At 42.6% G+C, this 22,326-nt stretch overlaps 1 protein-coding gene across 6 annotated transcripts in view; it reads right to left on the bottom strand.

The window, feature by feature from the left end:
- Window positions 1-16,252, bottom strand: part of ADAMTS18 (ADAM metallopeptidase with thrombospondin type 1 motif 18) — a 78,668-nt gene extending 62,416 nt beyond the window's left edge. For 2 of the 6 annotated variants that reach the window (XM_077786294.2, XM_085589462.1), the window contains exons 1-3: window positions 16,029-16,252; window positions 15,795-15,873; window positions 13,611-13,927 (exon numbers count right to left, since the gene is read on the bottom strand). In XM_077786294.2, the coding sequence (XP_077642420.1) occupies window positions 13,611-13,927; window positions 15,795-15,873; window positions 16,029-16,130 (498 nt within the window). In that variant the 5' untranslated portion in view covers window positions 16,131-16,252. Of the gene's footprint in view, window positions 1-13,610; window positions 13,928-15,794; window positions 15,874-15,977 lie in introns of those variants that run through there. The other 4 variants (XM_085589457.1, XM_085589460.1, XM_085589461.1 and 1 more) reach the window with 4 other exon arrangements.
- Window positions 16,253-22,326: the final 6,074 nt, after the last annotated feature.

Genomic DNA, 22,326 nt, shown 5'->3' with positions numbered 1-22,326 from the left:
ATAACTGCTCTGCTGGAGCAAATTAAAAACTTTGCTAGTCTGTGACAAATCCAGTCAGATTTCCTGCTTTTAATAATATTATAAATGAAAGTTTGATGAGAAATAATTTTTGGTACTATTTTCTAAATCTCTGTAGTAGAAATAAGTCTGATGACATGCAAACCCCACCACAACAAGGTCCTGGTTTGGTGTAAAATAAAACATAATTCCACAACTGTCTTAAAATGAACACAGAAATACTACTTAATACTGGCCCAGGTTGTGGAAAGGTGAGGTAAATCCATTTTTTAACCCAATTTACCCCTCCTGACATGCTGCCCATGACAAGGTCAGAGCCCAACACACAGGTCTAAAGCATCATTTGGAGTGTTAAACAATGACTTCCAGGTATTCAGTCCCATGTTTGACTTGGATCCCCTGAACAGACCTGCAGAACTAAACTGCTCATGAAAGGTTACACTGATTTTGCCATCATCAGACTTTAGTACAAGCATCTGAATTATGCAACTGTTTAGCAGGGATGAGTGTTAAGAAAACAACAGGAAAAAAGACAGTGTGAGAACATTTACTTGTGTCTTTTCATTGAAGAAATCTATTCAATTATGTGTTGTGTCACCAAAACACCATTTGCCAGGGTTTCCGTGCAAGTGAACAGCATTTCTTCACAAAAGCATCTGTACAGTAGAGTGTTTTCAGCACAATACCTTTCATATAAGGCTCTCAAAGTATAGTCTGTGGATCAAAGCTCAAAGTAACCCTGTGATATTTCTGAAATCTCAGGAAGCTGGAAAATGTTAAGTGGCAAAAGGGAAAGTAGTGTCTGAAAGCAAGTTTTTATTCTGTGTGATATTCTTTATATTAAATTGGTCCAAGATAACCAGATATCTAATGAACAGATGTCACTATGTAAAACACTACAGGCCTTCTGACTGAAATAAAGATACAGTGAAGACAAGGGAGATATTTGTCGACAGTTCAGAATGCTGCAAAGTTACAAAGGGATGGTAAAAAAAATTGTAACAGCAGAAGATTTAGAAGGCAAAATTTCTTAAGCAGCCTGACCTTGTTTCTGCAATGAATCTACTGAGCAATAGGTTAAACAAAGGTCAGGTTAAGCACAGGTTAAGAAAAAGCTCCAAGAAGAGGAATGTGCTGCTAGGGTCACAGAGGCTCTGGGACATCAGGGGAGTGTGAGAGTCACAGACACCCCAGTCTCCACTGCAGCTCCTACTGCCAGGGTCTGAGGGTGCTCTCTGCTCCATCCTGGCAGCATGGGACCTGAGCTGGCTGCACAGCACAGCCAGCAGTGGCAGAAGTGCTGCACAGCTCAGCTGCTCTTGCATCTCGAGCCCTTAGCCAGGAACTGGGACACGCCTGCTCTGCTGAGAAGTACCACATGGGTGGAATAATTAGTACAGCAAAGCACCCAACTCCCATAATCAGGAGATAATTCATCTGCTTTCATAGGCAAGAACTAGAAAAGTGAACATGAAAAGTGATAAATGTGGTTCTCCCACTCTTTCTGAAACTCCATGTGACCTGCACAGCCTCTGATTTATTATTCTCAGATGGTATCTGCTCTGCTGGAGTCTGTCCTCAACCCCATCCCTCTCAGCATCATATCCCCAACTTTTCCCCAAAACAATGTGGCTGCTCAGTGGCCTCTGCAGGGACACAGCCTGCCCCAAGGTCACTGGCTGATGGTAATTCAGCCCTCCTCATTGCCTACACACTTTCCTACTGGAAGTTCTATGTGCTTCAGGAGTTGCAGTGAAATACTGCCACTTCCCAGTGTGTTTTGCCCAGCTTAACACATCTGACCACAGATGTGACTGTTCCTGCAATCCATCTGGATCATCAGTCAGTCCCTCCACCTTTTCTTCTTTCCAGGTGGTAAGGCAAACAGAGGAAAAGCCAGAAGGAGCTCTTGTGAAACATTTCCTCTCTTCACAGCATGTTACAGCACACACTCCTCCCCCTGCAGAAAACCAGCAGTGTTAATGTGCTAGAGAAGTAAATTAGGCACAAATAGCACCATGGGGAACTTAAATATTTGGAGTGTATAGCATATAATCAGGAAATGCCCACTCTCTTTATCTGTTAGGAACAAGGAAACCGAAAGCTTTGTAATTTTAAACTGCCCATCAGTTGCTGTGGATCAGTCAGGCATCTTGCTGGGGAGAGAGAGGTAGCACACACAAGAACACTGGCAAGATAAGAGAGGGTCTAAGCTACAACCCCCGTCCTGTCGGAACATTTCACCCCAAGATTTCACATTTGATCACATCGCTCCAGGGCTTCTCTTTATACACCTCCACTGAGCCCCTCAAAAGGACTAAAATAGGACACTGATCATAGTTTTTCAGATTATTTATACTAATTCTTACAAGATTCACCAATCTGAAATAAAATTGGTTTTGTTTTAAATAGCAAATTTTATAAAATACAGATTTACATTGACTTATTCCTTTAACATATTTTAACAAATAATAAAGGAAGTCATGTGAGACTCATTTATATACAACCTCCACATTACACATTTTTGCAAAAAAACCTATACCCTCCATTTACTACAAAAATTAAAGGCAAACTACAACAACCTTCTCTTTAAAATCCAATTCCTTTCCTGAAAGAAGCACAACAGTGTTGCTTTAAATCATAATAATAATAATGATTGAACAAGTTATTGAAAGCAGAAAAGACTACAGCTATAAACAACATTTTCATGTTTATAGAAAAACAAATATATTCATATTTCAGATACAGTGGATGCTGAATTGCATTCACCATTGCAGATAAAGATTTAATAAAGAATAGGCACCAATTCAGTGCATTGGTATAGAAAAGAACATATCAGTATATGAATTCTTCTTCCTCTTTATTGGCAATTAGGTCCAAAGGCTAAACTGTCATTAAAGGATGTGGGATATCCATGGAGATATTTTGGGCACCATTCTGAGCAGGCTGATGGTAGGTAGGAAACATTCCCAATGGGAAATACTCCCTATCTTCTGCTAATCCTAACATAGGAGTAGGGCTGTAGAGACAGAATGACCTTGGCTTTGCACAAATGCTGGCTTGCAGAAGACAGACCTTCATTCTGTAGGAATAACATTTCCTTCTGTTTTATTTCTCACATTAGAGTGGGTTCCTGACTTTCCCAAACTGTAGGCTTTCAAATGTCTAAATAAATCATGTGAACAGCCACAACAAAAAAAAAAATATACTATTCCCTCAGCCCTTGAGCTATTTGCCACTAATTTAGTGTTGTGGTGCTGTTCTGAGCACCAGAAAGCTAATTTTCAAGAAATGCTTGGAAAATTAAAACAAAAATAAACTTCTGATGGCACTATAACCCAAAAGCTGGGAACTTGTAAACAGAACCAGTGTATTACTCAGAGGCCAAGAGCACAGTCTGGCACATTTTTGTTCCTAGCATTAACTGGTAATATATCAGCCCTCACTGATCCAGCTGCTGGTCAAAATTGTCCTTTCCTTGGTATTTCATCCCATATGATGGAAAACACAAACCTGTGTCACCACAGCATTATCCTGATGCTCACAGCCATGGCACCACCTGCACCCTGTTCTGTCCCTGGGATCATGCGTGGTCTTCATTACCAAGACCTGCAGGGCTCTGTGCCTCAGGCAGCTCAAATGACCACCCAGCTCTCTCTGGTAAACACAGGAATCAATTGACCATTTCTGTAACCTGCTCCCCTCTCTGCAATTACTCAGCTCTCCTACCATGAGCAGGAGATGAATGACATCTTGTCCCCTACAGGTGTTCTGTGATGACATATGATAATGTTCCCACACAGTTTCACAGCTCAAAACCTGCCAAGTGCATCTCCTGTCTAACAAGGACAACAGGCCTCAAAAAGTACCATCCTTGTTTATCCCCATCACCAGACTTGACTCTATCAGGACTGGATTTGGGTTAAGCCAAATAACCCCTTGACATTTACATGTGGCTTTGAATTTTCTGGTGGCCATTGCGCTTCCTTTGCCCCTTCATTGTCAGGATGCTCTGGCAGCAGAGTGAAATGACAGCACTTGGCACCAGGGCACTGAAACCTATCTGGCAACTGCAGGCACTACATGCCAAGTAATTGGTTGCACTTTCCAGCAGTAGTAGTAGCAGCTGACTCTCTGGAAACTGCCTGAGCTCCTGCCACATCTCACTCCTGGCTGCTCTGGTCTGAGCAGTCCATGAGAACAGCAAGGCTCAGCCTGCAGGCGGGGTTTGCCCTCCAGCACACTGTTTGCCTCCATCTAACTTCTGATTCAGTGAAATCTGATTATACAGCACCACCCCAGACTATGTCCAACAAGCATTTTGGGGTCTGCCAGGAGCAACAGACACGTTTCACTTTCTCGATGAGCCAGTGGTGCCTCCCCTTTTCAAAATATCTTTCTAAACCAAACAGCAATTGCAGCAGTGTATCTCAAAAAAGTGGTGTGCCTACTGATTCAAGGGCCAAGATGATGTAGGAAGGAATAAAAGACACTTCCCGAGGCCAGGTTCAGATCCAAAGCAGTCAGCAGAAAAATTTTACTCACCACAAGAAGCCTTAGATGAAGCCCATCAACCAGCAAACAAATGCCTGTCATCAAGAGTGGACAATACTGGGCTGCAGGAATCAGCAGACATCAGCAGCTCACTGCTGTCTCAGCTTGGAAACTTTTGTCCTGCCCCTTTGCTCAAGCTTTTGCTGCTTGGGGTAGGATAATAGTCCCACCACCAGTATGTGATGTAGTGTAAAAAAATATCCATATGGCCTCCAGCATAGCTTCCAGCATGAAGAGAACCAGCTGACAGCCAGAGCCCAGAGCTCCTGTTGTGGCAGACTGGTCTCCACAGTGGTTGCAAAGATGTTTATTGCAAACAATGAAATGTAGAGCACCCTACAAGGAATTATTCTTTATCAGAAAATGTAACAAAAGTGCACACATGACAGAAGCATTTTTCTTGTATATGCCATAATCATCCATAGCAGACTGCAAAGCAAAAATCATCTCTGCCCTAGTCCAAGACTAGGTTATTTTAACATTTAATTTATATTTGCATCTAACAAAACAAGCAACATAGGTTTCTGTCAAGTGCTAACAAGAAATGACACTGGGTAGCCACACTGTTAGAGAAGTGATGCTGCATTACACCATTTATACCTATCCCTCACCATGAACAGCTTGTACTTTAACAGCAATATTAATTTGAAATATTTCTTGAGGTTTAATCTAGCCTAATTTAAGGCCTACTGTTTTGATGACTTCTTCCTAAAAAAACAACCAAAAAAAGTGTGTGGCATAAGACAGGCCTGATCAAGAAAGAATTACTTTAAAAATATTTTCACTGAAGTGTAATACTTCTCACAAAGAAAAAGAAAACCTCTTTTAAATTTCATAATTTAAAAAGAACTAATTACATTCTGATGTTATATCAATTCTATATCTCATGGCAAGGAAACTGCAGGTCTGAAGAGTAATCCATGTTTCATTAGTTTGTGTACTCTGCCACAGAATATAATATTACGTTCTTAAATTAGTCAGAAGCCACACTGTGCTGCAGAGTATAAAAACAAAAGTGAGGCCTCAAGCTAGGTCAAGCATATTTTGTATAGGTCCATTAAAAATCTCATTCCATTAATATTAATAAAGATGTTGAGACACAAAAGTCCTTCAATTAACATATATTAGGCAGGCAGGCACAAGCATTCAAGTGATCCCACTGTGAACAGCAAGAATCCAGCCCTCAAAGAATAAAGCCCCAAGTGTGCTGTGTACAGAGTGGGGCAGCCTGAAATGCAAATGCCCAGGGGAGTGAAAAGGCAACACCCCATTGTCTCTGCAAGTAAATATCACGTTATTGCCTCAGCTTCCTCTTCTCTTAAGCAGGTTTGATCTGGGCCTTGTTATTGCAGTAGTAATAACTTCAAGACCTATTATCTTTGCCATCCAACTTTTGTCTTTTACCATTTTTTGGCAGTCACTAGCTGGGCAGCCACATATGAGATTCAGGAAAAGGGTTTTCATCTGACTGTAGAAGTTGTTTGCAGATTTCCACAGCTTATGAACTAACATTGTAAAAAAAGAAATTGCATGTTCCAGAAATTACTCTGGACAATAACGTTTCCCACGGTACCAAGCTCCAACCATCAGGACTCATTCACTCACATCTGACCTGATTATTTGACATTTCTTCACCCTCATTCTTGGTGACTTCCGAGCACGATAAACAATAAAAGGTTACTGATGTCAACCCATTATGTGCCAGGATGTTGTTCTCATCAAACACAGAGCAGAGCCAACACTGAAGCTTAATTAATACATGTTTGTAAACTGTGCTGAGCTGCAAGGCTTTATGATTTCAGGTTTCTTCTGTAAATGTTTACCTCAGAGCTCTAGTCAATGCTCCACTGTCTGAACCCAAGATAAGTTCTGCTTCCATCAGCTATTCACATAGCTGGTCAAATCACTGTCAGAGCAAATCAATAGGAAATTCCTTTAGCATATAGTAATTTATGGTAGACCTGTAGCAACAGAATTGGGATTAAAATGGGATAAGAAAAGGCAAGAAAGAACCAACATTTCTGCTCCCAGTGACATGATCAAAAAGACAGAAGAAAACCTTGTTTGCAATTGAATTATTCATTAAAATTCAATTCAAGATACCACTTAAGGGCTAGCCAGAGCCTTCTGGAGACAAAATAAGTGTTTTTTGGAAAAAAAAAAAAAAATCAAGCCTGGGTTTCAGCTGCTAAAACTCACTGGAGGTCCACTGCCAGCTCTCACTGCAGAAATAAGTACATTTAACCCATCTCCTGCCAGCTCACTGGGAGAAGACCATGACAAAGTGAGGCACACAGAGCTCCTGGAAAGTAGGCATTTTCTAGAAAATCCCTAGCAGTCTTTATCTCTGTAAATCAATAACAATAATGCTCAGGAGAGAATGAAATCAGATGCAAACAGCTCTAAAATGATCTTGAGGAACTGACTGATATATCATGGGCATCATCACCGTGGAGGCCTTATTTATCATAGCTCCAGCTTTTATCTTGATCCATGAGCTGCAAATTTCCAAACCACAGGTCTTGGACCTTGAATCTTCCCTCCTGTTGCAGTACTGGACAGCAGACCCAGTGATTCTCTCTTTCAAAGAGTAAAGAACCTGCTGTATATCAGGACGACAAACCCTTCCCTAAAAAGCTGCAAATTAGAAAACATTATCATAAATATCTTGTGAACTTGAGCCCAATACCATAACAAACAAAAATTTGAGGAGCCAATGTATGTGAGGGACTTCTGGAGCTGGTGACAGAACCCCCAGTGAGCATCCGGAGTAGTTAGGACTGAGCAGCCTTGAGTGACTTGAAGTCAACTCAAGTGCAAGTATGTCACAAAAGTGTCATCATGATCAGGGCTCTGGTTCTGCACAGGGTGAGGAGACAATAAGCTTGGGGAAAAAGCAGTATTTAAGAAGAGTTTTGATAGCAGCATTTGCTCAAAATAAGTGAATTGTGTGCAGACCAGGGCACAACCAAGACACTTCTGTGCTTCCCACTCCTGTGCTGTGGGTCAGGTACAGATCTCCAGGAGGGGGCTGCTTGAGCTGGATTTCAGCTGCAGTTTCACAGACTGTCATTGTGTTTTGGGTAAACAAAAGCCTTTACACATCAGGTCTGCCAACCTGGTATCCTCCTCAAACACTTCCAAAGTGGAGGAAGAAAAGGGGAAAGACAGAAATAAAATCCTGTTTATGTTAATCAGTGACTAAAAGCCTCTATTAGTTATTAAAATCTGCCTCCAAAAGGAGAACTATTTGTGATGTCCAGCAGTTCCCAGCTGTGCAGAAGAGAATACACTGCCTCTCAGCAGCAGAGATGGTATGGCCCACATGAAAATAGTGGCGCTGAAAATAAAAATCCTCACGACATCAAAGACATCCTGTTATGATGGGGTCACATCTGTGCAGGCAGGTCATCCACTCCTGACCCTCACAAGGGCATTTGTCTATAAGAGTCTCTCTACTGGACTAGGCAAAGTGTGGGAACTAGGTTCAGTGGAAAGGCTTTGCTACAGCAAGAAAAACACTTATGTTTCAAGCATAGATAGCAACTACTGATTCCTTTGGAAGCAATGATAAGACTGCTGCTTCACAAGAAGGGGCAGGGTGAACTATCTCCGTACAAATAGATACTCCCTGTTTCTGGAAAACCACTCCAAGGGTTAAAGCAATGGTGCCCATGGTTGGAAACACACCAATGAACCATTTATTTTCACATTCTGCTGTCAGCTGAGCAATGACAGAGCAGGCACAAGTGACAGAGGACCAGCTCCTGTGGACACTCAAGAGCAGTTGGTTAGCCACAGCCTACTGTGCTCAGTTTCCTCTATGTACATTCCAGGTTTTTTAACACAAAACAGGGAGATATGCAGCTTCTATTACTTTTGCTGCCAAGCAGAAGTAGATTCTTTCTCATCATTAATCCTCTTTAATTCCACTTCTTACCTATCAGGAGCCATTAGTGCCAAAACACCTGGGATAACACTGTCTTTGTCTCGCACAGCTAAAGGCAGAGTTAAACAGAAAGCTTATCAGACAGATACTGAGAAGGTTGATCAATAACCTAATCATACAATTCATCACCAGTTAGGTCAATGCTGAGACCAGAAACACTGCCTTGTATTTTTCTAGTATCACCTAAAATATCCTCAAGAATATTACTATTTCCCATTGTCATCTCATTTTCCTGTAGAGATTTTTCTTATTTTCATATTTACCGCAATATAGAGTAAAGGAATAATGGAAAAATGTCCACCAAAATAGCGGACAAAAGGATGACCCTGTAAAAAACAGGTTGTGGTTTATAAAGGATGGAGATGCAATAGTGTGTGATTACAAGAAGATCATAGAACTCCCATGAAATATGCTGTTCACATTGTGTTGGTACAATGGCAGAAAATATATAATTTGTGTATCAGATCCTGGGTGGACTAAGAACACCTTTAAGAATGAGAAAAACCACCAGCTCTCTACTTAACTTCTCCTCAAGGTCCCACTCGGCCAAATTTTTTTGTATTTTTACAGCTATTTATTTCTAAAGGACCCTCATCGCAAACAGCAATTATTCTGTACTTTCACCAGCAGTCTGCCTCAACAAGTTTAATGGCAGACTGTCTGCATAAGAACCTTAGGATTTGTTTCAACATATTTAATTGGACTTAAAGTGTGAGCTCTAGGAATAGGAGGCTGCTGTTAGCATCAACTTAAATAATACAGGTGCAATTAAATGACTACAAAGAGTGGGTACATGAGCTGCCTGGCCTGCTTGCCTCTTAGGTGATCAGACTGCATCAGGAAGCTTTAATTTTGTGGCTGCTTTGATACTTTTAGCAAAACCCTGCCCTCAGAGACACACACACCTCCCTCCACTGAATTAATACAGCTCCTGTTTATCTCTCAGTGCTATGTCTATAACGCTTCTTGTCTAGAATCCTCTGACAGCTCAAGTGTAACATGATTCATCCCTCCCTCCTCTTTCTCTTCCTTTGACTAGACACTAATAAACATAACACAACTTGAGACAAGAAGCTCTTTACAATGACAGATTCAAACACATTTTGCCAAAACCAGAGGAGGGTACCACTACTTCTAACTGAGGTACACAAATCAAAGGACAGAACAGCCCACCTCTGGTGTGAGCAGGTGCAGCCTCTCAGGCCTCCATGCCAGGGCCAAATTTGGCCTGGAAGATAACACTGTGTGTCATATAGTTTTAAAGGGCCTGAACTGTTCCACTGAACTGAACTCCCTTTTTCTGACCCAAAATACACACACATCTTCTCTGTGACAGAATGGCAGGAGAGTTCTTTATGTTGGATAAACAGTTATTTCCTCTGGGCACACATTTTGTACCTGATCTAGACCCTTCACCTGTGTCCTGTAGCTCACAAATGCTGTATAACAAACCAGTCATTCATTAGGGCCACCAATTCTTATGTTGTGTACTGGATTATAAACTTGTTTGACTTTCATGTTCACAAGGGGAACACAACTTCTGCTTCAAAAAGCACAGTTATAAATTACTTTTGAAAATGTCTCTACAATACAGCTGGAGACCTCTGAGGTTTTCTTGTATTCTGCCCCGATTTACTGTGCGACTGCAAACAACTCACTTTATACAGGAGATTCTGTACACATAAACATAACATAAGGAGACAAAAACTGGCCTATAAAGAGAGGCAAACAACACTGTGATACAGGCTAGGAAGGCAGCAGTAAGTCTTTCAGATTCCATCATGGAAGTGGAGTTAAAGGTGGTGAACCTACAACAGATCTCCAGATTAAATAGCACAAAGTGGATGAGAATGGGAAAGGGGGGAAGAGGTGGGAATAGACACAATCCTACTGAGTAGGTCCTAAAAAACCCATTTCTTATTCTAATAGTGGCCAGCATAATATCATTCAGAAAAATCTGAAAAACCATGGTAGTCTGTGGATTTGGAGTACTCTGCCTCTCAATGAGCCATCTAAAGGCAATTATAAGTAATAATAAATTGCTAAATAATAATAGTAATAAAAATACAATTATAGTAAGTAAGAATTAGCTCAAATCAGGATTTTGGGGACAAAAGGTTGAATGTGGAAAGAACAGTTTGAATTGGAGAATGTAAAAAGGGGATGAAGCAGCATCCCCTTGTCGTAAAGTTGTAAGAGTAAAAAAATTATCCCAGGGAGGGAGAATTCATTAAAAAATATGTGAAAAAATGTGTAACTTCTGCGAAAGGAATATATCATGTTCTCCACAGAAGGTCAAGAACACAGTTTTCATTTGCAAAACAAGTAAAAGGACTGGGTTTTTGCAGTATAACAGATGCTCCAGCAAGCAAAGAATGCTGACTGAAGCAGAAAAAGGGAAGAAGACAGAAAAAAGCAAGTTTCCATTTGAAAGTCTAAGCAGTTTGATGATGAAAAGAGGTAGTACTCACAGTAATCTTGTGCACATTCTCCTGAAATGCTCACTTACTCTATTAGAGACTTGTTCAGATAAAGATCCAGTTCTGCCTTCTGACACACCAAGAAAATTGTGTTGACTGATGGAAACATTTGGTCTCAAATCAACAAATCAGCATAAAAACGTGGGGCCTTCCTGTCAACTAAGCCATTAAAATGTAATATACACACATCTCTTAACAGATCTAGACCAAAGCAACAAATTCTTGCTCCTTTCCAGTGTTAAGTTAAGGTCATCCTGCCTAACAAGCCATTTCATACAGCCTCTCCCCAAAGTCTCCTCTGCAGGCACTGGCAGATAACAGACAGCTGAATGACTGAATACTCTAGGTCATCCAAAAAATTAGATCAAAGAGTCCCCGTAGTCTATTGAAATGCAATTGCTTCCAAATCACATTGTGGTGTTCCAGGCTTGAAAGAATGGGTCACTGCAGCTTTATTGTAGAGAAGCTATTGCTAATGAAAGGAACAATGGAAAGATTAGTGCTACCAACCATATAGAAGAAACACCACTTTCGGTTTAATTGCAGTGAACAAAGCAAATAGGAAAGAAGGGCAACCAAGTGACAAAAGTAGTTGGTGAAAAAGGATATAGAAGCTATTCACAAGGTTCTCTTGATCAGAGCACAGCGTCCAGACTTAACATATGATTACTGAATTTGGATCCCAGTGAAAAGTGACGTGGGTGTCATTACAGACAGCTGACGACATCTTTAAGATAACAGCCTTGTAAACTGAAAGACTCGGAATCCTGTTGGTAATTTGCCTGGGATTCATTAGGTGCACTGAAATTAATAGATGGATAGGGAGAGAGAGGAACAATTATACTTTGGGATATCTACCCTACAGGAGATTATTGTAAGTAAAGGGTTATTCATTTAGTTTAAAACAACAATTTAAGGCAAAATCTATTGAACCTTGAAATTAATTTTAAACAGAGATTCTATTTGTTGATAATCTAGGTACTTCCATAATAAGTTTGTTCATACCACAATATTTTTTCTCTTTTGATCAGTTTCTGGATCTTTTCTAAGTGAAGCTTACCAGTCATAACAACCTCTGTGTCGAGACAGTGGTAAAAGATCCATTTCATTCTCAGTTAAGATCACCACATTCTGTTCCTCTGTGACCTGAGGCAGGCTTGAACCTTCCTTCTCCAGACAAGACTTGACAAGCCCAACTTCACTTAGCTCAGAAAGCATGTTAAAAACCAAAACGTGGCGAAACAGGGGAGATCCCCCAAACGGTATCTATTGTGTGTATGTAGAGCACTTCCGTAGCAAAAAGACAAAATACTGCAATGAGTGAAAACAGGGTATTTTTCCAAGTAAATTTCATAAAATGTAGTAGTTGCGAACATGAAGCTTCCATTAAAACAACTGACCACATTTGATATTAAGAGTTCAGCATCACAAACACAACTTTAAAAGCAAAACAAAGCTCCAACCCAGTTCCTGGCATCTGCTCCAAACTCTCATTTGCAACTGGTCAAATTGAACAGTTGAACTGTTAAGATTCCTCTAACTTGATGGGAGGGAAAAAAAAAAAAAAAGAAAAAGGGAACAGCATTCAAAATATAACCCAGACCACTTCAACCAGTTATCAACAGCCCTTCCTAATGAACAGGCTTCTCAAGTCAGTGATTCCAGTTTCAAAGGAAACACTGGCTGTCTCAAGTGCTCCTTCTTTGGTCCCGTCACACAGTTTAATAGCCCTCAGAGACAAGTACCTTTGCAAAACAGATTTCTAGAGGGTGACCCAACATATCCTCTGGACCTTTAGTCAACCACAAAGCACACAGATGACTTCATAGACTTCCCACTCAATGTCACTGCCTTCCTCTGCAGCCATAGCAGGCTGCTTTGCAAGTACAAGCGATTAAGCCTAAAAAACATCCTTAGCTATTAATTCTGTCGACAATTCTCCTAAATTACATCAGTAAAGCCTTCTCTGCAGGCAGTGAGCACTGTCAAACATATTTTGAAAAAATCACCTGTGAATAATGATTTTTCATGAACTTGGCTGACAGCCATAAATGGAAAATACACAATGATAATACTTAACACATTGATAAGAAATCAACTCATCAAGACCTGTAAACCCAAATAATGCTTGAATTATCAAAAGGTACAAAGGGAAATTTGTTCATAACTCCTGCCAAGCTAGGAAATTCACCCTTCCTTAAGGTAGTTGACAAACTTTATGATTGTCAATGTTTTTTCACAATGTTGCGGACTGGTTTTTTTTTATTCAACACAGTTCACAAAGGCAGGAAGAACTTTTACTTAAGAGTGAGCAGAAATGTATAAACTATCACAAATGGTAACAAATTGCTATGGGATAATTACTAGGACTACCAGCTAGTCTTGTTTTTTTTTCCTGAAAGACTGTAATCAAAAATTACAAAGGTTTTGATACTGTTCATTGGCCAGAACGAAGTATCTTCTGTTAAATACAATAGCAACTAGTGATACTAGAAAAAGCAAAAAAAGGGTTTATGGTGTCTTGAATATTATATGAACTACATAGCTTCAGCTACTATTCCACATATGAAAATACTTTTAATGCTGATTTGTTTTAAATAGACACTTACCAAGCCTACACATGTAGATATTGCTACTGAAGAGGTGCTATCATTCCTTATAAATCCCTGGTAGAAACACTGCTCAATTTCATGTTCCTGAGAATTTGACACTCCATCTTTCCCGAGTACCTGGACAATAAAACTGTTGCTTAAAATGGTCGAAGGTTTAAGCTCTAAGTGAAGTTCCTGTCCAAATGCTGAAAATTTGTAGTGCAAGGAACTCTTTGAACTCTGAGTTGATCTCTTTCTCCTAGTACTGTGCAAAACATCATGTGAAATGTACGATCCGCTGGCATCCACTCTGACAGGTGTCACAAACACATAATCTGTAACGATAAAGAGTTGGCCATCAGCTCTGGCATCCCACAAACAAGGCACTCTGACACGGTATCAGGCATTTCCTATGGCACGGAGCATTCCCTCATTTTGGGGCTGGCCTGCAGGCTCTGTGTGTGCTGTCTCGCCTGCATAAATTCACCCCTGTAAGTCACAAAGGCTCTCAGCCTGTGTTTGTTTCCTTTGTGCCCCACTGAGAGGCACAGACTAACTAGCATAGCTGTGAACATTCCCACAACTGCTCCTCTGAAGACATTTGTCATCACCAGCAGATCCGTAGATTTTTCCCCTCCCCCTGTATTAATTATTGTCAAATGTGAAGGCCGCTCTGAGAGGCTTTTCCCTTCCCAAAGAATGCAGCAAATATTGTATCACTGTAGGGGTAACCATGACTGAGACCTTGCAGAACTGTACCACTTGTTCAAATGGATTAAAGGATTAATTTATTAATGCCTTAACTGAGACCTCATCTCTTTGTAGTGACTTTATTAGACTGGGTTTCAATTGTAACTGACCTCCAGCAGAAAGAGATTACGTCTTACCTAATAACCTTTAGTCAGTCATTGCTAATTGCATGTCAAAGAAGTTTATTGTTTTGGATAAAATATGCAAAATATTACAAAATTATTTTTCAGGAGAACACTCTGATCTACTCAGAACCACCCAAAAAAAGGCGAGGGAAAGAGGCCATAATTCAGCTGGCTGTACAAGCAGGTGCCTCACTTGCAGTACATTACCATTGGTGTCGACCTAGCCATGCAGGGATTACCTGTGTCCTGGAACCAGGCTCTGAGTTTTAGCTGTTTCCTGAACTAGGATCTTTGCACCCATTCCTGGCAGCCTAAGTAATTATGCTGAAAAAACTGCTTCCCAACCCAATTTAATTTGTGAGCTGTGTTTTTATGTGGACACTTAGAGATGTCCATGCACTTGGCAAACAATTAATTTCTCTTCCTAAATTGAAATAACACCATCAAAAAAATAAGAAAACCCCATCCTTTTTGTGTTGTAACAGATGTTGCAAACACTCTCAATCAATCCCTTTGCCTGAATAGACTTTATTGGACACACATTAGGCTGAAAACGTAACCACTGACAGGTTGCTTTTCCTAAGACAGTGGAAACAATGCATCAAGAGCTTTCACTTTCCTCAAGTGGTGTTAATCAATGGCAGAAGTTGAGGGCGCTAAGCAGGCTGGTGGCCAAAAAATGCAAGCAGCTGCTGGAGAGAGGGAATCCCCCAGTAAGCAGAGCATAGGGTGCAGGAGGAGTTTCCTTTCTGCACCCTGGTGTGGATCTCTATTGTACTTTGTTCCTACTCACACACAATACAAAGCATATACTGCACTTCGAAAGTCCCAAAGCCATCAGCATCTACGTGTTAGTCCCTCCAACCTGAGAACAAATGACTCCTGAGCTCCCACTCACACAAGCCCTTTTTCTCCAGGTTTTTCCCCTCCTTAGCCTGCATTGCACAGTTCCTCCTGCTCCCCCACACAAATTTTTTCATTACTTTTGTCTCACTGCTTCCACAACAGACACATGAGGTTTTTCTGTTGTGGCTACACACGCATTCATCTTTCTAATCGCACATGGAAACATGGATGTATTTACCATCTCATTCATTTTCTTTGCTGCTACATATTGTTCCTTTCAGCTTTAGCACACAGGGCTTAACAAGTTAATCCCTGCCCATGGCTCACCATCCCACAGTAGCCAGCCTGCTTGCACTTTATGCTCCCTAAACACTGTGACATCTCCTCTCTAAATATTCACTCCATTAAAAAAAAAAAAAAAAAAAAAATCCATGCAAATGTTCACATACAGACATAGAAAGAGCTATACAATTATACAAACCATGAGTCAATTCACTGATGCTGTCACTGGTTAAAGTTGCTGCATGAGAAATGCAACAGAGGCACCACAGCTGAAGGGTCTGCAAGAAAAAAAAAATAAAAGAGGGAGAGAGAAAAGGAGTATTGGGCGAAGTTTCCTCGACAAGGCAAGGTAGAAAGACAAGGCACCAGAAACTGCAGCAACCTGGTATGAAAGTACACTAGGCAACTGCAAGAGAAAGTGCTCTCGACCTGCCTTTACAGCGCTGCCGAGCCACGGGAGAGTCTGGAACTGCATGGAGCTGCCGCCGAGAAGCGCGGCAGGTAAGGTCCAGACGGCCAGCAGGAGACAGTCCATGTTCCGCCGCGCACCTGGCGAGCGCTACCTGCTGCCCGGAGCGTGCGGCGGGCGCGCCCGCCCGCCCCGCATGGTCACCTGGGCGCTGCCCCGCAGCCGCTGCGGCGGCCGGCGGAGCGCGGGGAGCGGCGCCCAGGTGAGCGCGGCCCGGCCGCCCGAGCGCTTTAAGCCCCGCCGCCGCCGCCGCCGCCGCCGCGGGGCAGCGCTGCCTCCGGCGCCGCGTCTGGCGCGGCCGCGCCCGGGGGGCGAGCGGGGCGGGCGGGACCAGCGGGGCGGAGCGGGGCCGGGCCGGGCGGGACAACGCGCGGGAGGCACCTGGGGCCGGGCACGGCCGAGCAGCTGCGGGGTGAGCCGGGCCGGGCCGGGCGGGCGCACTTGGGGGGATGTGCAGACAGCGGGGAACCTGCAGAATGGGGGGGACCGGCCCGCAGGGGCTTGGCACAGGATGGGCAGGCTGGAAGGGATCGCAGTGGATCAGCTGGTCCAACCGCGGTCGGCCCAGGGCAGCGGGCACAGGGTTGTCGCCAGAGAGTTTTGGAATGTCCCCAGTGAGGGAGACTCCACACCTTCTCTGGTCAATCTCTTCCAGTGCTCAGCCACTGCACGGGGAAGAACTCCTTCTTCATGTCCAGGTGGAACTTGCAGGGCATCAGTTTCTGCTCATGGCCTCTTATCCCGTTGCTGGGCACCTCCAAGTTGCACCTGGCTCCATCCCCTTGGCACTCCTCCTTCAGACGCCTCTGATGCTTTGCACAGTGACTTCATACATTGATGAGATCCCCTCTCTTCACAGAGTTCTGGATCCTGCGGGGGGAGCACAGTCCAGGACAAGCTGTGCAGCTTCCACCACTTACATGTAGACAATGTGCTGTTATTTTCTATTCTTTTTTAAAGTTGCATCACTGGAAAATAAAGAAACAAATCACAAAAACATTAAGGTGCCTGGGAAGTGAACACATCTGTGACAAGTACTGGACACTGAACACCGATGTCCATCGAGGAGCTGATTTTCACAGAGTCACTCACACAAATGGAGCCAAACACAGCACCCGGTTCTGGTCCCAACCTTTCTACAGAAATTTCAGGAAAGGATCAAAGATCCAAATAATCTAATAGCAAGTAAGTATTGAAGTGGATGGGATTGGTCCAGGCTGGAAATCAACACAGAACTTATTTCTGATGATTTTGGCTGCACTTGGAAGTGTCCCTCACCTCATGATCTCCTTTTTGTGCCAGACAGTTTTCCAGTATGTGTCTCAATCCAATCTCACTCAAAATCTCCCTTGTCCCACAGTCACACAGTGAAAATAAGCAGTAACTGTGTCAGCTTAAGGTGCCTCTTTGCCCCAGTTGGCACAGGAGCTGGGGAACATGAGGTGAGATGGAGGTCATCTCCTCTACCTGCTCCTTTCACCAGGAGTATTGTGGTAACTAGTCTGGGGCAGTGAATTAGACAGATCTGAGATATTTTTGCTTCTAAAGCATTTCCTGTCTTTAAACATTACATAAATTCCTAGACGTGGAATTTCTGCTCCACCTCTCTCCATTTTCCAGCAGGTTTAACATTATCACCTTGCTGAATATATTGTGATAAAGTTTCAAAATAATTTTGTAACAGCGCACCTGCCACCTCCCACTGAGTATATTCAAATGAAAGAACTGGCCACAGGTTTACAACGGTCCCAGTGGTGTAGAACACCTCAAATATGCTGTGCATGGCAGATAATAGGAGAAAAATATAAAATTACTGGGCTGCAAATTTATTATCAGCCCTCAGCACCTTGAACAGATAGACCTGACTGTTTTCAGTAGACTATTTGACCATGAAAACTGACATTTCATTTGCTGTGAGGGGGGAGAAATAAATACAGTTTTCTAACAATTACAAGAATTGTTTAAGAAATAAAAACACAACTTTCCCTATTAACCACGCATCACTGAAAGGAGGTTTGCTCTGGGTTTCTGTAGAGTTAAGATTTCACCCTGGGGATTTATAGTTTCTGGGTACAATCAAAGAAGAAGGAAAAAAATGTGACACTGCTTTGTATGACTGTAAATGACATGCATCTAAATTTGAGTTGGCATTAGGCAGGGGACCCCAACCTTTCCTGGCCCATAGGCAGCAACATTGATCAGTTAACACGCTCAGACAACATCATCCTTTGCTCCCCAAGTCAATCGAGATCCCAGCCGTGACGGTCATAAACATCAGAGAATCCTGCAAGGCAGCTCGTTCCATGTGCAAACACACCATGCAAAACATCAGAGAAAGCTAAAGCTCCACAGCCAGCAGTGGAGTAAACAATGCAGTCAGAGGGGGGCTTTCCTCCCCCCTCGCCCTAGCAAGTCCCACCTCAGAAATCATAAACACTGATTTCCTCAGAGGCAGCCATTACTACACTGCAGTCTCATTGGGCTCTATCCTCCCTAAGCTCTCAGGCTGGATGCTCCCACCAATTTTTTATTCTGATCAGGTTTGTCAGGTCCTTAATAGGTCATCATTTTCCCCTTCTGCTTTGTATCCACCTGTTATAATTGTGTTCTACCCACGTGAGAAGCTCCTTTATTGCCGAGGAATACAAGGAACTGTGCAGAGCCAGTGAAGGTTGTCACCCTGGAGCAGCATTGCCCTGCAGGTAGCAATAATCTTCTTGGATCAATCTCCAGCATAAAGAGATCACCAACAGACCCTGACTTGGGAGGTCAGGATCTCTCTCAGAGCTGCCAGGCAGAGTAGGAGGTTGCTGCTCCACACCAGCAGTGAGTTACTGCTTCGCTTTCCCCACACCAAGGTCCAACCAAGAGCAGAGCCCAAGTTTCACCAGGATGTCTCAGCCCCCTCTCTAGACAGACCACTCCTGCATGCAAAGTGTCTGTCCACTGTCCTGATGTCTGCATGCAAAGATGTTAGATGTTCTTGTTTTGACTTGTGAACATATCTTAGAAAACTTGATTACTATTTTTCAGGAGTCTATTCTTTCTAATTCTGAATCCTTATTTTCCAAGAAACCTTCCTGGATTTTTTTCCCGAAGAACTATGCCGTCATGACCCTCATGATAGAGTCAAACTGCACACAGAACTCACACAGCTGTGGCTGCCCCATCTCTGGGATTACCAGGCCAGGTTGGATGGAGCTTGAATCAACCTTGTCTAAAGGAAGGCATCCCTGCCCATGAGAGGGGTGTTGGAAAGAGAGGTCCCTTCCAATCCAAACCATTCTCTGGTTCTATGATCCTGTGCTTACTGCTAACATGACTGACAGGCACGCAGGAGAAACAAGCCCTGGGCTAAAACACCACCATGTTCGTTTTGCCATCTTTGTTAGAGTAAACTCTTCATCATATGGGACATTTGTGGCCACTGAGATGAGCAAACAATTCACAGAATACAGAGAGCTGTCAATCTAGATTATCTTCCAGATTTGTTTGTGTTTAAAATTAATTTGTATAATTTAGTTAAACCACATATGGTTTATGACTGGAGGCAGAGTACTTCCAATGGGAAATGGTGCAGGGAGGGCTCATTTTAATCAATATTCAGTGAATATGCACAGTAGAATCAGAACAGAATTTTCCTTTGCTAACTCAGCATTCAGTTTCTGCAACTGTCCATTCCTGCCTGACTGTTTCTGAGACCATTTCTTGTCAAATTACATACTTGCCGGGTTACTCAGGATTCATATAAGCACTCCATAGGATTCTTCCAGCTCCGTCTTTACCCCCTCTGTGTTTATCCTCATGAAGAAGTTTCCCTTTTGTGAGCCACAGAAGCCCTTTGCCTTCAGTTCTAGTGAGTGGTGATTAACCACATGCTGGGTGAAACTCTTTGCAGAGAAGTCTTCTTAGAATCCCCTTTACAAATGACCCTCTTTAGAATGAGCTGGTAGTTTTTAAAACCCATCAGGTTCATCTTTGTCACAAATTGAAGAGGCCTCCTAGTGAAATTATGCTCCAAAGTTGGTTGTGCTCCATACTCAACAAAACAGCTAAGGAGGCTTTCCTTTCTCATTGCATTTTTCATTCAATAACCTCAAGGCATTTTGTGAATTTATATAATTTGTCTAGAGAGTTCAGCAGCTGTTGTAGCAGGATGAGACCACTGGTTGAACAAAATATGAACAATTTAAAAAAGACCTTGGGGAAGGGTTCCTATAGATTCAGTGGAGTTGCAGGGATGTGCTCAGCTGGTATCAAACCCCATTGGCATGGCTATCTGCACATTATCTAGACCCATGCAATACTGTACAATTTGAGGCTAAATCAGCCAGCTGCCATGACCGACTGCAGCTCCTTTCTTGGGGTGGGTTAGAGAACCTGAGAAGATAATCATTGTATCCTCCCTGCCAGAAAGATCCTTTGTGCAGAGGAGGCTGTGAACAGAGAGAGCTGGTGCCCCTCAGGTTTGGGATGAGGACACATCCTGACACGCTGATGGTCTGAGGACACTGCTCAGCTTCCCCACAGCTGCAGCACCTTCTGCACTTGCTCTGACTTACACAGAGCAGGTTATAAAGTACCAGACAGCACTGGAATGGCAGCTGACAGCAGATCCACTCCTGCACTCTCCTCTTCCCCCCTCCATCCCAAATTTTAAAAGTCTACTCTCATAAATAGAAACTCCGAGGACTCCTTTGTCTACTTCCACAAAATCTGAAGCTGACTACAGTGTTCTGAGGAATGGAAAATGCTAGTCTAGCATGTTCCCAAAAGCATGTTTCTGCATTTCTGACCAGTGTTCAGTTTACCATATGAGCTACTGGAATAGAGTTGCTTTTGCATGATGGTTAATTGCATTTTTCAGTGGCACGTGGCATAGGCTACACCATTTCACTGGTTATTCTGTTTTTATGGGTAACTATATTTCAGCTGACATGAAAACTTGTAAGTAACAAAAACACATACTGGTTGACTTAGTGTAGTTCCTCCATTAATTCCTGATCCTTAAAGACCTGAAAGTTCACAGAATAAAATTCCACTATCTCACCAGTTTCTCTATTAAATTTGCTCTCTGCAGAAGCCTTAAAACATGGTGTTAGGACAGAAGTCATATCCTCATCTTGTCTCTAAACCCACAGTTTTCAGTTTGCATCCTATAAATTCTGGCAAACTCCCTGCAATAAAGAGTAATCATTGTGGAATAGGTTTCCACCACCATTTGCAGTAATATTTTCTGTCAATAAGCCCCTAAGTTCATTTCACATAGCTTTTTAATCACAGCCCCTGGAAAAGGAGCTCCATCTAGCATTCCTGTTGCACCCTAACTCCGTAAAATCAAAGAAACAATGTTTACATTTTTTCCTCACCCAATTTGCACGTAGCACTGGGCTGTTATAGTCCCAAATAAATGCTTTTGATTACAAATATTAAACACAATTTTCTGCTTACATGCATTTCTCTGTATTGCACAGCACGTCCATCCTAATTTGATTAGTTCTACACATTTATTTGTGCTAGCTGGACATCCCATTTTCTGGCATGGAGTATGAAGTTCCAGCTATCCTGCTGACTTGTTACCATTGTCCTTGCTCCGTCCTGCGACACAAGAGATTTGGGCTCAGGAGCGGAACTAAACCCACCTTCCAAGCAATGTTCTGCATTTCTCCAGCCATCTCTGCTGTAGGCTGGTGCTTAGATGTTAGAGCAGATTAACTGACTTGCATTTCTAGTGTCACCAGCAATTTTTGAAAGGGGGAGGGGAGACCAAGGAAGCAAGACAGACAACCTAAAAAACTTTGCAAACAGCATTCTCTTGGCTTGGGTCCAAACGTCGCAAGTGGCTGCCACGGTGTCCCGACCGCTCTGTGGCTGGAAAGTGAGCAGGGGGAAGCTGCAGCTCAGCACACGGGGGCTCTGTCACACACCCAGACTGAAATGAAATGAAAATGTCCATCACTAATAGAGGAAAAATAAAAGCTGTCATTGTGGGTGGCCCGACGAAGGCTTTGCAAGCACTACATTTTAGAAGTGTTTTCCTGGAAGCGTGCCAAGGGTAATTAAAGCACAGGTACCTCCAAACTCACAGAACTCTAATAAAAACAATTATGCAGTTTATAATGTTGTGCACGTGCCAAAATTTGTATTTATACAATGGATCAAAAATGGCACAGGAGAAACTGTGCAGTCCAGCAGGTTCAAAGATCCACTTTGAAAATGCTTTTTATAAATAACAATTTGCACCCTACCCGGAAGGCTGGGC

Source organism: Lonchura striata, chromosome 11 (genome assembly GCF_050655825.1).
Source record: "Lonchura striata isolate lonStrDom1 chromosome 11, ASM5065582v1, whole genome shotgun sequence".
Classification (NCBI taxonomy): Eukaryota; Metazoa; Chordata; class Aves; order Passeriformes; family Estrildidae; genus Lonchura; species Lonchura striata.
The sequence above is the reverse complement of the archived record's forward strand: the minus strand, read 5'-3'. Positions and strand labels throughout refer to the sequence as shown.